The sequence below is a fragment of the Salvia miltiorrhiza genome, chromosome 2 (assembly GCF_028751815.1).
Source record: "Salvia miltiorrhiza cultivar Shanhuang (shh) chromosome 2, IMPLAD_Smil_shh, whole genome shotgun sequence".
Lineage (NCBI taxonomy): Eukaryota > Viridiplantae > Streptophyta > Magnoliopsida > Lamiales > Lamiaceae > Salvia > Salvia miltiorrhiza.
The window spans coordinates 65693039-65709190 of NC_080388.1; the positions used below are offsets into that span (position 1 = coordinate 65693039).

The 16152-nt window shown below is 39.3% G+C and overlaps 1 protein-coding gene across 4 annotated transcripts; it reads left to right on the forward strand.

Moving 5' to 3' along the window:
* Positions 1 to 438: 438 nt before the first annotated feature.
* On the forward strand, positions 439 to 11303 carry LOC131013089 (uncharacterized). 4 transcript variants are annotated; one of them, XM_057941092.1, is made up of 7 exons: positions 439 to 741; positions 8780 to 8974; positions 9295 to 9388; positions 9710 to 9783; positions 10287 to 10343; positions 10569 to 10799; positions 10898 to 11303. In XM_057941092.1, the coding sequence occupies exons 2-7, from the start codon at positions 8870 to 8872 to the stop codon at positions 11033 to 11035; spliced, it is 699 nt and encodes a 232-aa protein (XP_057797075.1). In that variant the 5' UTR covers positions 439 to 741; positions 8780 to 8869; the 3' UTR covers positions 11036 to 11303. The 4 variants fall into 4 exon arrangements, with proteins under 4 accessions (XP_057797075.1, XP_057797078.1, XP_057797079.1 ...); XM_057941095.1 differs by having other exon boundaries at positions 479 to 741; positions 10894 to 11303; XM_057941096.1 differs by lacking the exon at positions 439 to 741 and having other exon boundaries at positions 8733 to 8974; positions 10894 to 11303.
* Positions 11304 to 16152: the final 4849 nt, after the last annotated feature.

The window sequence follows — 16152 nt, forward strand, 5'->3', positions numbered from 1 at the left end:
GCTTATAAATAAATATTTTCATTCAATAAATTATCTAATAAAAGTAATGAATTAATATTTTTTTTAATATTATTAATTAATATAACATTAATTACACATGCAACTTAAGTTCTTTTTACTAGTACACACAAAAAGTGAGAAAATTACTCGATTCTTTTTAAGCTGAAATAGTAAAGTTTTTTTTTTAAAATTGCAAATAGTAATAACTAAAAATCCCACACCAATATTAAGATTCTTAACTGAAGTAGTAAAGAGTTTTTTTTTTTTAAAAAAAAGAAGAAACCGAAGCTGCCCTTTTCGTCTATGGTCCAATATAAAACGAAACACAAAAAGACAGGTTCTTATTAAAAAAAGAAGCAGAGGTTCAACAGTTAATTCAGAAGCTTCTGGAGACAAATCCCACCACAAATATCTGCAAAAATCAATCTCAGCCGTTCATCACTAACCCCGCAATCCTTATCTAGCCCACCTTCATTGTCTTGGCAACTTTTCCCAAGTATTCAATGTTCCAATTCTCTTACCTTTTTAATAATAACTGCACGTATATATATATATAAAATAATTGTAAAAACCAACCTTTCTGGAGGCTTCTAAGGAGAGAGCTATTGATCTCCCCCTCTAAAAAAATGCTGAGGTTTCGTGGTGCTGTAATCTTGCAGCCTTTGTTGAATACTACTGCGTTTTGCAGATTGTCGCATATAAATTTATGCGTGTGTGCGTGATTTGTATAATCTTGAAAGGGCAAATGGTTTTTAATACCCACTTTTATAATACATCTATTAAATCTACCCACCTATATAAAACATCTATGAAAAATACCCACTTCATAGTGAAATACCATTTCTACCCTTACACTTAAATTCTCTTTATTTCCCATCTTTTGCCTAATTAAGCTTGACTAGTATATCGGCTGGAAACTTTCCTCGTGCCCGATAGGTTACTTCGGTAAACTGGGTCTGGACTGTGAGACAACGCCACGTACTGGTAAGCAAAAAATGATTAAAATTGGTAATTGTTCAAATTGATCCCGCGCTTCTCAAAATGGTATCAGAGCGGGTTTTTATAGAGGAATTATTTAATTTTTAATTTATTTTATTATTAACCCATGTGGGAGGAGACTCCATTGAAACTTTATGGATCCGGACGAATGTCCGAGATGTGTACACTACAGGAATTCTCTCCAAAATCTGGAGACAGAAATGGGTCACTTTATAAGTGATCTTAGATGGAACAATCGAGCCCTCGTGACCAACCTACGACGAGGAGGAGATATCGAGCTTATTCGCGATATCATCGCGAGTATCCAATTCTACCATGAGAACCTCATGGGATTCGCCGCTACCAGAACGGCGATTGAACGAACCAGAGACGAGGCCCATCAGTCCCACGATTGATGGAACCAAAAGACAAGGCGGGAGTAGCTTTTCCAGGCTACCAGAAGATCGAGCCAAGCTCTTCCGACAACGTCAACTTGCGGGAGATCCAAAAGACGGTGGAATATTATGGCGTCAAGCTGTACGATCTACCGATGGAGCTGAGCAGAATATCACTCAAACAAGAGGAAATATTAACCCTCTTGGGTGATATCCAGAAAAGAATGAAGGAGATCGAAAGGCGAAAACCATGTTCCGGGAAGATGCGGAAACCATGGTCTGACGACCCGACGAATTCCCCTATATTTGATGCAGCACCCAAGGAGTTGCAGCCAGAGGATATAATCCGAATCATGAAAGGCAAATTTCATGAATAGCCTTGATCGAATCGGATTAGAAGATCTACAGGAGTTAGCAGAATCTTTTGCTAACCTCAATATGGTTGATCTAAAGATGAACCAAGGAGATGAGGTGCCCAAAAACGAGCCTCAAGAAGAAAGTTCGTCAAAAAGGGGTGGAGCTTCAGACGATGCAAGCCACTACCAACGAACCAAAAGACGCAGGCCACAGATGCGGGATACTCCTGTAGGGAAGGCCACACTTGAACCAATCCATCCATATGGATTGATTCTCAACCTCGACGAAGCCAGTTTCAAAGATTGGGAGGATCTCATCGATGAGTGGGCTTCAGCTTTGAATATCGTAGTCACCACAATTGAGTACGATAAAAAGGAGTTTGCCAAAATCTTCGAAGCAAGTTTGGCAGGAATGGCAAAACAATACTGGGAAAAAATCAACATCTCAGTAAGGGAAGAACTGTTTACTAGCACAAAACCTTATGATATCATCAAGGAGGCTACTAAACAGATAAAGATCCATTTCTTGGGAATGGGTTTTTTCGAAGGATCTGCAGAAGAGAAGCGCAAGAAGTATCATCAGGCACTCTACAATCTTCGATTAGTGGTGCTAGAGCCAAAAGCTCTCGATGAATTTCTACGCCTTTATACCCTATATGTTCATATGGGGGTAGTTGATGATGCAACCGCCAAAGACCTCTTTTTCACAAAGTTTCCAAGTCCATGGAGGGAGATGCTCATCAACGAATACGTGTCACCAGGAGAATATCCTCTTGATAGTGCTTCAAGAAGGATGTCTTATGTTCACAAAAAGTTGTCCGAATGGTGCCAGAAGGCGGCGGACCTGAGAAATCTCAAGAAATTGAGAAGGCTCAACAAGAAATCTCCATTGATGTGCGATAACATTGATCTTCCAACAGAGATTGGTGCTGAGCTGCTATATCAAAGGAGAAGCAGAAAGAAACATAGGTATCAACCCTATGAAAGAAAGTCCAGAAGAAGTTCTTGGAAACCAAGGACTATGTGGACCAGACAGAAGGCACGCTCCTACAAGTCAGGCCAACGGAGCGGACCATCAAGAAACCGATTCTCAAATCAAAAGAGAATCCCGGCGAAGAAGACTTTCAGGCGCACCCAGACCAAAGCAAATGAAAGTTTCAAAGATTGCAACTGCTGGACGTGCGGTGCACAGGGGCATATTTCAACCAATTGCCCAGATAACGAGAAAAGGCAGATAAGGAGATTCGAATCCACACCGGATATCGAAGACGCAATCTACCAACAGAAATTGATACCCGTGTATCAATTTGAAGATATATCCTCTGATGAGAGTATATATGAGCAAGAAGAAGTCTTTAGTTCTGAAGATTCGGGGATGTCCGATGGATCAACCGGAGACGAGTCAGACTAAAGAGGAACACGAGGTCCACCACATCCAGAAGGAGGATCAGAATGGATTCACCAGCCATTTTCTGATTCCACAGGAAGAAGTGGTGAAGAAGCTCGTGAAGAAACTCAATAGGGAAACCGGAGAGGTACAAACATACCAAGGGTTTTCCAATGGGAGATTAAATCGGGTTTTTAATAGCTTGATACCATCCAAGAGGAAGCATCATGTCTATTTCGGTGTCACTAACCGAGAAATGGCACTTCCAATGGAGATTACAAGTAATCAGGTGGAGATCCAGCTGGTTCCTGCTGAAGATATTAGGCAGGATCTTAAGAAAATGAAGCCAGAAGTCGCAAGTACGATGAAATGGATTCATATTGGAGCAATTCAGTTGGTGATCAAATCATCCCTATCCCCAGGGACAGACCAACCAATTGATGTCGCACTTTGCGACAAAAGAATCAGAGATACTAGAGCATCAGTTCTGGGAGCTTTTTCGGGCAATCTCTATGCCAAAAGGATTATAACCGAGTACTATCCGCAGATCGCTTATAATCTACAAGATTCATCCTTCAGTCGAGCCCTGACCCTCTATCAGGACTTCAAAAGGAAGGAGCTTATGACAGATGGAAATAGGCCATACTCACTGACTTATCAAGTCTCGTATGCCCTATCAAATTCTCATCACACGGAATTATTTCTGGGAAAAGAATTTATTGAGATTCCAGAAATATTCAAGGAGGTAGCCAAGGCAGTCAAACCAAACCGAGTGGAGATTCCTCAGATCGGAGAAATCGACATCGATATTGGAGACAAGACGGTGCTTAGTCATACTCAAAGTCTCAGACTAGGAGCACCGAGGCTATCATTCCAAGGAAATAGGCTAACTTCAGGGCCTATTACAAGGAGTTTCTCTCAATCATATGAGAGAATGACGATCCAGGAAACACCAGCTCCAGACATAAGAGTTAAACTCAAATGTCCCGAAGGATGGAGACAAGTTTCAACAAGATTTGATACAACAAGCAGGGAGAACCAATTTCCCTGTAGTTCGTTGTATTATTTGGCGAATCCAGGAGACAACCGATACATCGGAACTCTAGAGGTTGGAGGTTTTGAAATCCAAACCGAAGGCCAAGCCGGACAGGAAGCAGATGTCCTGATCTTAGGACGGGATTTCCTTGACAAATATAAGCCATGGTCACGGAAATCAGGGGGAATGGAGATCACAATCGGACGCCAAAGATTGATGATCCAATGACAAGTCCATTCTCGATATACATCTCTGTTGGGATGTTATACGAGAAATACAAAGCAGAATATTTTGCTGCTTATGTGGATTCAGGAGCAGGAATCTGTACAGCAAAACGAGGAGTCTTTCAAGCAGAAGTGGAAGAAGATCTACCTCGAATTGCAGGAAGGGATTTCTCCAAAAAGATTTTGCTCCTATCAAAAGGAGTAAAACAGACGGAAATACTGATCGGCGGTGCAGGACAGACACCTTGGTACAAAGTCAAGACTCCACCGATATATTTCCATGATACCGGAGCAGATATATTATTGAGAAATAATTTTCTGCAAAGCTTCAAGAGACTTATACAAGACAATGAGGCCCGGAGGCTTGTGTTCACAACCAATTGTGACCACAAAATCATTGTGCAAAAGGCTCCAGGGAGCTTTTCATCGTTCAATGCCAATCAAATTTCGCAGCAAGCGTGGTGATGATGGCAGACTCCGGAGACCTCAAATGAAGGATCAAAGGAGATTCGGAGAGGTTTTGCTCAAATGCAGAACTGAGGGATTCCCAGATCTCTCTGAGGAGGAAATTCAAATCCTCAAAGTATCCCTGATATCACACAAGGATATCAAGGAAGACGAACAGGTGTCCATAGCCGACGTCAAAAGGAGAATCCAAAAGTGTTATCATGAGAATCCTTTGGCATGGTGGGACAAGAACCAGCTCAGAGCAACCTTGAAAGTTAAAACTGGAAAGGAGCATGAGTTCGAGAGGTACAAGCCTATCCTGATGAACCCTCAAGATCAACAGGATATGATCAAGGAACATCTTGATTTAAAACTTATCGAAGATGGAAGATCACCCTACAGCAGTCCGGGATTTCTGGTGAGGAATCATGGGGAGATCAAGCGAGGAAAACCAAGACTGGTCATTAATTACAAAGGAATTAATGATATTCTTGAGTTTGACGGATATTTCATCCCAAGCAGAGAACACCTTATCAACTGCATCAGAAGTGCAAAGGTATTCTCAAAGTTCGATTGCAAGTCAGGATTTTACCAGATTCGCATGGAGGAAGGGAGTAAGAAGTTCACAGCCTTCTCAACTCCTCAAGGACATTATGTCTGGAATGTCATGCCAATGGGGTTAGCCAACGCGCCTCAGATATTCCAAAGAAAGATGGATAATCTATTCAAAGATTATTCTTCGTTTATGTTTGTTTATATTGATGACATCCTTATTGCATCAAAAAACATTCATGAACATGTCAGGCATCTGGAGATCTTTGCCGATGTTTGCCAACAAGAAGGACTAGTGCTGTCAGAAAAGAAGGCAGTCATAGCCACCCAGAAGATGGAGTTTCTGGGAATCGAGATCGATGAATCTGGAATTATTCTACAAGATCACATTGTGGAAAAGGTCCAGAATTTTCCAGAAGATCTCAAGGAAAAGAAGCAGCTCCAAAGCTTTCTCGGAGTTGTTAACTTTGCAGGAATGTTCATCAAAAATCTTGCGGAGTACAGGAAAATCTTTAGTCCATTACTAAAGAAAGATGTTCCATTCATATGGAAGGAGGAACATAGAGAGGGTATGAAGAAGTTGAAAGAGATTTGCAAAAATCTCCCAAAGCTTTCAATACCACAAGACGAGGATGATTTGGTCCTCTACACAGATGCTAGTGATTTCTGGTGGGCAGCAGTGCTTACAAAGATCACCCCTTATGGAGAAGAACCTTGCAGATACTGTAGCGGTCTTTTCTCCGACGACGAGGCTGTGCGATGGCACATCAACAAGAAAGAATTCTTTGCAGTGCGGAAGGCGTTTAAAAAATGGCCGCTTTTCTTACTGGCTAAAAAATTCGTTTTGAAAGTTGATAACACTAACGTTAAAGCTTTCTTAACAAAAAAGTTTGAATCTAAACCCGAAAGGGCTAGATTAATTAGATGGCAAGCAGAATGCCAATATTATGATTATGATATTGTCGTTTTGAAATCTGATCAGAATGTTCTTGCAGATTTCCTTACAAGGGATGGAGCTCCCTGAAGCGGAGGCCATCGAGGCAATACAGGGGCAGCTCTTTGAGAGTCTAGAGCTGCTACAACAAGAGTGGCACAGATGTGTGCTGCATACTAAACAAGCAGGAAAGATACAAGCGGCTGACGAAGCCAAAGTATCTAGCCAAATTGATGTCTGTTTCATGAAGATGTTCAATCTTCAGGAAGCAACTGAAAAGCCGCTCTTGCGCGCAGTCCGTGAAAATCGGGCTAAAGCAATGCTTTCCGTACAGGGCGGATTACCTGTAGCAGGGGATTCAAGTACCCCTAGCCCAAGTCCTGAGAGAATGGCTTCACAGCCGGACGCTCGAGGAAAAGATGTTGTTAAGGGGTCACTCCCTGAATCAACATGTCAACCCTCCACCTCTGGGGTAAAAGAGGGAGAGATCAGCCTTAGGCCCATGACAGGCCAAGTTAAGGTTGATACTAATCTTATTATTTCTTCTCCTTCTTGGCAGAATTATCAAGACAGGTGGGAGAAACTTCTTACGAGAAGGGGCATTAATCCGGGAAATTGCCGGGTTGATGTTGCAGGAAAATATCCAAGGGTTTGGTTCACGCCAGGAGCCAATCCAAACGATGTTAAAGAATGGTATGAATTTGGGGCATTAGCTTCAGTTTATACCACTTCCCCGGCATTCACCGAAATCAAGGGTCTACCCAAATGGATCCAGAAAACGGTGTTCGACGCATGGGAGAACAACGAGTCCCTCAAAAGGGGAGATGTTCTGGAATTGTACTTCTTCAGTGCAGCTCCAGAGCCAGTTGGCAAAGGAGTCTACGAAGCCTTCCATTTCATCAAGCTTCGGAGACCAGATACAGGAGCCTTGAACCGGATCAAAGTTCCTGAGTTTAATGCCGCAATCGTCTCAACATTTACGGAGGATCAAATCTCCACGAGACGAGCATGGGGTCTTTGGGTCTGTCTTACAGAGATGGACAAAATGAAGTCCAGATTCAAGTTCTTTCAGAGCTCAGATCTGGGAACGTTCCTGGTCAATACAATGACAGGAACCACAACCCAGTTTGCTGAAAATTCTTTCGAGAATAAGAGGCAAACTATTTGGGGAAACAAGATCGCGGGGAGCAAAGAGACTCGTCGCAAATTCTGTAATATGGCTCATGTTAGCCATTGGATCGAGAGAATCTGCGACCAATGTTCGTCGCAGAAGGAGCCAGAATTCGGCAAAGGTTTCCTCCCGAAACCTGATAGAAGAAGGTTCCGGTCTGATGAACATGACGAACGTCAGACACCAAAGGGAAGAACACCTCGGGCACCAAAAAAGTAAGGTGGCCGACAAAGCAGAGTGAATCATGTGATTCACAGCAAGGATCGCACCCACAAAAGAAACGACAAAAGTGGGTGGAAGAACAGGAGGACCACTCACCAAAAGCTTCAGGACAAAAGTGAGTGGAAGGAAAAGTTGCCGGCCCCTACCAGCATTATCACAAGACGATAAGGCGAGGGTCCAGCACCATGTGATGCCACTAACAAGTGTCGGCAATCAAGGCCGACAAAAGAAGGTGGATGTCATATTCAAGCAAGCTGGCCACGAAGAAGGAATCCGAGGCCAACAACCAAGCAATAATAGAGGGGTTCAAACCTCTATATAAACACAAGTGCTGGGGAGAAGAGGATCATCGGAAAAATTTCCACAACTTTCTCACACTACACTCTCTCTTCAGAATCTATCTTTGTAATTTTAATTTTCTGTTTTTCAAAGTTTTCGTTTTTAGTTTTTGTTTCTTTTTATTTTTATGTACACAAGGATTAGCTACTATGAGTAGCTAAAACAAGTTAGTCTCCTCCATTGGGGAGTTTTTATGAAATAAAATTAATTATTATATAATTCCTCTATAAACGCTTAGTTTTAGTCCAACTATTCCGGTTTAGTAAAAATATTTTCTTTTCATTTTTCAACAAAAATATTTGGAGTCGACACACAGTGAAGGAGGGAAACTGATTCCTGAAGGTGACCATTCGGCGAAAGCCGGAACACAGTGAAGGGAGAAGGTTGCAACCACCACTTGCGAGCGTGTGGTTGGACGAAGGCCGAGGAGGCAAGAAGTCCGTAAAACGCGATAAAAGCTCCGGAAGGTGACCAGTCGACAAAAGGTATACTGTTGATTTATGATTTGAATTATTTAGAAGTTGTACGGAAGCATGTTGGGCCTGATTATGTCTTAATTGAATCATGATAATTTGAACATAAAACGGTTTATTGATGGATTTGTTGAGGATTTGTTGAGGGGTAGTTTTGGCATGAATGATGAGTTGGATATGGTTGATAGGGGTTTTGTGAAAGTGGGTATTTTTGATAGATAAGTTATGAAGGTGGGTATTTTAAATTTTGACCCATCTTGAAAAGGGTTTGGCTGGTTTCGAGGTGAAATCCCAGTTCTTGAAATTTGTCGACAAGATTGAATTTTTGTGAGAATACTTTTTGTTGAGCTGAGAAATGGCAGCTGAGGAAGAGAAAAACAGTGATTTCTATGCTGTTATGGGGCTGAAGAAAGAATGCACGCCAGCTGAGCTGAGAAATGCCTACAAGAAACTTGCAATGGTTAGAATTTGCAATTACTAACTTTTTCTTTAAGTTTATGTTTTATACTAGTTATTAGTATTTGCAAGTTGAAATAAGATTTTTGAAACATAAGGTATATAGAGGTGTGGGATTTCGTGGAATATTGATTTCAAGAAAAGATTACTTCTTTTGATGCTGCTAACAAAAGGTCATGAATCATGGTGATATGAATAAATTGCAGTTTATGCATGAAGATCGTGATAAAATTTCTTTTGCTGATCTAAGTGATGGGGGTGTTTGTTTACATGTTTATGAATTGAGCTTTGTCTTTGTTTTTTGCTTTTTTTTTTGTGTGGTAGAAATGGCATCCGGATCGTTGCAGTGCTTCTGCAAATCAAAAGTTTGTGGAAGAGGCAAAGAAAAAATTTCAAGATATTCAGCAAGCTTATTCTGGTATTTGGAGCTTCATTTTTCTTGCTTTCTCTATCTTGATTTCTAGAAAATGTGATGTTTTAGAATAAATCGTGTAAATCTTTGGATGATGGGAACGTATTCTGGGAAAAAGAAGAAAATTTGGGGCTGAATTCCTTACTCTTCACTTATTATGGAGTGCTTTTTGTAGAAAGATTTTATTGTCAATAATCACAATGCATATTTCATTTTATGATTAATAATTGATGATTTGTTCTTGATTATTTTCTGAGACTTTAACATGATAGCAAGTGCACATATTCTTGTATGATGATTGGACTCACAAGATGCTTATGTTATTAGTTCTTTCGGATGCAAACAAAAGGTTTCTGTACGATGTAGGAGTCTATAACAGCGATGATGATGATGACGAAAATGTGAGTTCTAATTATGCTACTGCCCATTTCACCTCACCCTAACTCCTCTTTAATTCAAGAGACTGCTCTCTTACTTAGTGTTTTGGGGTTGCGTTTTCTTTCTACCCCGTCTCCGGAAGGAGGCGAGACCTTTGCAAAACCCTTCTAATCCATCTTGGTTTGCATTCTACCAATCAGGCCTGCTTCTATGACATTTTTATTATTCATATTGGTATTGGAGGTTAAGATAAATTGTTGTCATTGGTGAAGGTTCCCTTAAACAATTGATTAGATCATCTTATTTAGTAGCCAGTGTAACCTCAAGAAAATGTGGAAATGGCACTTAATTTAGATCTATGCCTCAAAAGAAATGGTGGCGAATAAGGATCATAAGAAAAGAAAATGGAAAATGGCACTTTAGATCTATGCTTCAATTTACACTTGTTGTGTCAGTTCTTCAATTAAAATGAATATCTTTTATTTCATTTGCTTGAAGATTGATTTAGTTTTCGTATATGATGCAGGGTATGGGTGATTTCTTGAATGAAATGGCAACAATGATGAACCAAAATAAGTCAAATGTGAGTTCTTTTTACCATTCTTCTTATATGTTGTATCCAATGCCCTAATATTCCCCTCCCAAATTAGCTTATGCAATTTTTGGCCAACTCCAACCTATCGTCTAGCGCCAATTCATAGGTTCACATTGCATTAACTATTGGATGCCATCTGTATATTTTCTTTTCTTGGATGGCTATATGTCTAAGTTGTGAAAATATAGTGACATCTGTCTATATGATTGACAGGAAAGTAGAAACGAGAGTTTTGAAGATCTGCAAGTTCTCTTTCAGGAGTTATTCCAGAGTGACACTGATACCTTCGGCTCTTCTTCTCGTTCAACCACTCCTCCCACGTGTGTCTCATCCCAAGATTCTTGCAGTGAGACATCAAGCACCTCGAACAAGAGGAACTCCTCCGAGATGAGCTCTAGAAAGTTCACCACTGAAGCCACACGACCCGAGGGATTCTGCATAAGGGTATGCATGCAAATCAATCGTGTTTCACATACATCTACTTGATTACTCCCTTGTTTGGACACTGGGATTCATTTGGTGATTCTTTGCAACAAAGACAGGCGGAGCATCAGCAAAACGCAGGGAGAGCATCCGGAGAAAGAATGCCAAGAAGGGCCAGAGGTAGCAGCAGGCGGGATGGCCGGAAACAGAAGATCTCGAGTGGTCACGATGTCTCATCTAGAGGCATATCTGCCTAGATATGCTGCACTGCAACATCAAGCTCTGGTATGGTTGGAAGTTTTGTTATACTGAGCTCTAACATTTGCCTAATCCTACATATTATATACTCAACAAATTGAGATGCGAATTCCGCACTCGTTTGTGTTTGAAGCTGTGATGTGCTAAGTGTCTCTTGGCATATTGTTAGTTGATTTTGTGTTTCATGTTTATTTTCTTCGCTTGTATTTGTGTATGGACGCATTTGAAGTTCATATGTATTGATGATCAAGCTTTCTTCTTCTTTTCTATCTGTTGATTTATTATGTTTCTGTTTCTACTTCTTTCAGTTTTGCCCTTTTACTTTTAGGATCTTTTGTTTTCAATCATATTACTTTTAGGATCTTTATGCTAACAAAAATGTGTACATTGGTTTCTTAGAAAATAGATAAATAAAAATTGCTCGGGTCACAATTTATCGCAAAAATAATAAAAATTACTCTTTTCGTCCCACGAAACTTGACACGTATTCTTTTTTGGACCGTTACACGAATCTTGACACATTTCCAAATAAGGTAATAATTAGTGTAAAAATAAAGGGGTCTTAATTATATTATCTCTTATAATTTATCACTTTATTACCTTATTTCTTATACTTTATCACTTTTATACTTTATTGCCTACACTGCTACACATTTAAATCATTAATTTACAACTTCTTAATTCATGTGTCGAAACCAAACGTGTCAAAATTCATGGGATGGAGGGAGTAATTCACGTAATGTATAAATAAGAAAAATGTGTACATTGGTTGGATAATAGTACGTGTAATTTGTGAATATTGCCATAAAATCAATATATAACAGAAGTTATGGGTAAATACTAAATACATTGTTGTGAATTTTGCATTAATTCTACTTTTTCTTTTTTGAGAAAAGTATTAATTATACTTTTAGTATATTGTATAACATCCGAACAAAAAATTTGGTAGGATTTTGCATATGATAGATGTCTAATGTCGTTTACATTATGCTTAGTCATAAACTAGTTAAATAAGAAAAAAAGTTATTTAATCTTTTAAATAGAAAAATAATTTGTATTACTTCATGTAATTATTTTTATAATTAATTGTATTTAAACATAAAATAAAAATAAAAAATATATTAAAAAATACTAGTTATAATAAGAAAAATACAGTAGAATAGTTATTTCTCTATTTAAAAAAACTAATTAGATGAATCAAATTTTTTGTGATTAGTAATGCGGCATCATGTATTCATTTATTTCGAAATGTTACTTGATCAAATCTTATATTTTGACATTTTTTAGTTTTGCTCAATTTGTGTTGCCAATTACTCTTATTTGTTTTTTATACTCCTAGAAATCGGTCTCAAAAAAAAAAAAAGAATTATTGACCGGTGTTGGCTTTATGTCACCGACACGTCGCCTTGGTTTCTGGATTCTTCAATCCGAAAAGGTAGTGGGCCCCAGGGATCAACAAGTTGCAGTAGTTTAGTCTAGAACTTTGCTTTATTCCACATTTCAGCCCACTTGCATTTTTCTTTAATTACATATCAACCCCCACTTGCACCTTCATCTTGTACAAATTTATTGTCATTCACTCCAACTTGGACGACTCCGATACTGTGTTGTGTTTTGACTTTTGCAACAAATGGTCAATCAAATAACGTAAAATAACATATTGAAATGTAACATTACTCTCAATATTATCAACTTATTTATTTATTACTCCCTCCGTCCACAAAAAAGAGTTCCATTTGGGACTCGGCACGAGTTTTAAGAAAGTTGTTAAAGTAGGTGTAAGTGGAGAGAGAAGAAAATTTATAGGGGTAGTGTTAATAACAATTTTAATTGATTAATCCTTTATTAATGAATTTCAACAACAAATTCAAATCCAACAAGAAATGAATTTCAGCAGCAAATTCAAACAAAATCAACAAATCGATTCCACTAACAAATTTAGAAAATTCATAACAACAAATTTCAACAACAAATCAATTCCACCAAAAAATTTAAGAAATTCCTAACAACAAATTTTAGCAACAAATCGATTCCACAACAAATTTAAGAAATTACAGTAAAAAATTCAATCAAATTCAACATAAAGCACAAACAAAGAAGAATGAGCAAGGCGGTGATTTGGGGAAGGCGGGAGGTGGCGATTTGAGGGAGGCAGTGATTTGGGGAAGGCGGTGATTTGGGGAAGGCGGGAGGTGGCGATTTGAGGGAGGCTTGCTTTGAGGGAGGCGACGGCCCCTTAGCGTGAATAGGAAGAATGAGCAAGGCGGCGAGATCAGTGGCTGAAAGCACAAACGAAGAAGAAGAAGAAGGTTTAGGCTTTAGAGGCGGTTACCTGAGAAATAGAGAGAGCGAGGGATTAAGGGCGACGCAGAGAGAGGCGGTCAGCGGCGGCGTTGCTGTGTGGCCTCCGGTCTCTTTCTTCCTCGTCACCATAGTTCAAGAGGTAGTGCGAGAGCGAGGGACTTGCAAGCTCCCAGCGGCGGCGCCGTCGTCCTCGTCGGCGGAGGAGGCATTTGCCCTAGGCTTGGAGCGCTTGGTCCAATAGCAGCGGCGCCGGCAATCTCTTTTGCTCAAGAGTCGAGAATAAGAGAATAGATAGGGATTTTCGAAATTGGAAGATTTAAAAAATTAGGATTAGTGTTAATTAAGGAATTAAGTGGATTATTTTTAATTATTGAGGTAGATGAACTAATGGCAAAATAATGTAAATATTGAAGTCTATAGAGGGTAAAATTGTACCAAAAGTGAAACAGGACTCTTTTTGGTGGACAAAAAAAAAGAGGAGAAACATGACTCTTTTTCGTGGACGGAGGGAGTATATCATATATGGTCCATCACAATTTTTTTTATTATTCACTAAATCACTATTTTTAAGGGTGAGACTTTTTCTTTTCTCACAATATACACTCAACTATTTTTGTTTGCACTGATTTCAAAAGAACCATTTCCATACATTGATAGTTTGAGTCTCTGCATTAGTGTATGAGATACTAAAAAAGGATGAGTATGGTGAATAGGTATAAAGAATTACAGATAGAGCTTATAAACTTACCTAATTTGAATATTTTAATTTTATTTTCATGAAAAAAATATTTATCTTTTCAATGAGTCCTTTAGTCTTATAAAGGTTACCGGCATATGAGGATCGAGAGGTGTCAGCTCAAAACTTTTGGTTTAAAGATTTAGTTAGTGAAGCCCATTGCATGGTACTTCTTTTAAGAAAAAAGACAATGATCACCTTAAATGAATTATTCACCCGAGTTAATTGACTTTAATTGTTGCCTCTAACGAAAGAGCAGTGTTATTTGGATAAAATTTATCCGGATAAAAAAAGATTAAATACTTTAAAAATTAATTTATTTAAAAGATTTGGTTCAAATTTGAAAGGAATTTAGTTACTTCTATTGTTTTCTCAACATTGTAAATTTTTTGTAATTTTGTAACAATTTTTTAAATTTTAATTATTTTTTTTTTGCAGTTTTTATACTTTAAAAATAATAATAATTCAAAAAGTTATTAAAAAATTACAATGTGGTTGGTGAGGAGCAATATATGCAGAGTAGGGAGAGAGTACAAATCAGAGGAACCACTCTCATCAGAGGAGCCGTATGGGTCAGAAGAACCATTTATACCAGAAGGATTTCATCCATCAGAGGAATGACTCTAGCCAGAGGAGTCATCCGCACCAGAGAAGTCATTCTTGACAGAGGAGCCCTCTCCTCCAGAGAAATCATCCGCGCCGGAAAGGTCACCATCGTCAGGGAGGTCATCGTCATCAGAAAAGTCAACTCCATCAGAGAAGTCACTACCGCCAGAGGAGTTCTTCATGACAGAGAAGACGTGTTTATCAGAGGAGTTCTTCATGACAGAGAAGACGTGTTTACCAGAGGAGTCCCTCATGCCAGAGATGTCAATATCACCAGAGAAGACGCCTTCGCCAGAGAAGACATTTCCATCAGAGGAGCCAATAAACGCGCGGGAAGGTCTCCCGCGTATTATCGAAATTACCAACGTACCCTTCCACCACGCAGGACGCATGCACCGAAGATGTTTTTACTATTTTACCCCTCCGCTTGTAAATCTATAAATAGGGTCCGAGCTCGTGTATTATTTCTTACGCTATCTCTTATTTTCCAAATACAACAGTCATTTTTCTCTCGTATTAAGTTTCCGATCATTCTACTTCGCTCCTTCCGATCAGTCCCAATAGGTATAGTTTACTGTTTCATCGTATAGTTTTAGGTGTTGGTTTCGTTAAACACCAACTGGCGCCGTCTGTGGGAAAAAATGGGCTAAGGCGTGAGAATTCCACCCCCTGCGTATGCAGATCCGGAATCGTCGCCGGATTTGCATGCGTAGGTCCCAATTACGCCATCATTCGGAGGTTTCAAGTTATTGTAGATCAGTTTTTATGTTTTCGTGCAAATTTACTTACAAGTTCGGGAGATCTACGTTCAATTGTGTTTTTGTGCATGGGGAAAAGGTGGCGACGGTTATAAATTATGAATTAGGGAAAATTTACGTTTCTTCACTGTGGATCGGGGTAATTATGGGCAAATGTGAGTTTCCTTTGGAGAATGGAGAGATTATTCGTAGATCTAACGGTTTTATCGGTGAATTATGGAATTTTAGCTCTGTTTTTGCTTAATGATTGGCTCTGTGTTGGGGATTTGTGGGTTTGCAGCGATAGGGTGTTAGTTAGCACTCCATTTTGGTTATGATTGGGCTTGCGTGGTTGATCTGTGAGTGTTTGTTGTTCGCGGATGGTGCTTATCAGTATTTTCCATGTTTTTATGGTTAATCCTCGTGTTTTATCGGTGGATCGGGGAATGGTGTTTTGTTTCCGTTATGATGAGGCTGATACTGTTAATTTACTGGTATTTTTCATTTAAGAAGGATGTTTATCAGTGTTTCCATGGTTTCTATGGTTAGTCTTCGTTGTGCTTGGGCTCGTGTGGTTAAATCTGTGGGTCTTCTCCGTTTAAGGTTGATAATTACCGTTACTTCATTTGCCTGAATGACAAATCTTCGTTCTATACCGTTGGATCGGAGTTGCTGCCCTGTTTTTGTTATGTTGGCTCTGTGCTGGGGGTTTATAGACGCTTTTCGTTTAAGG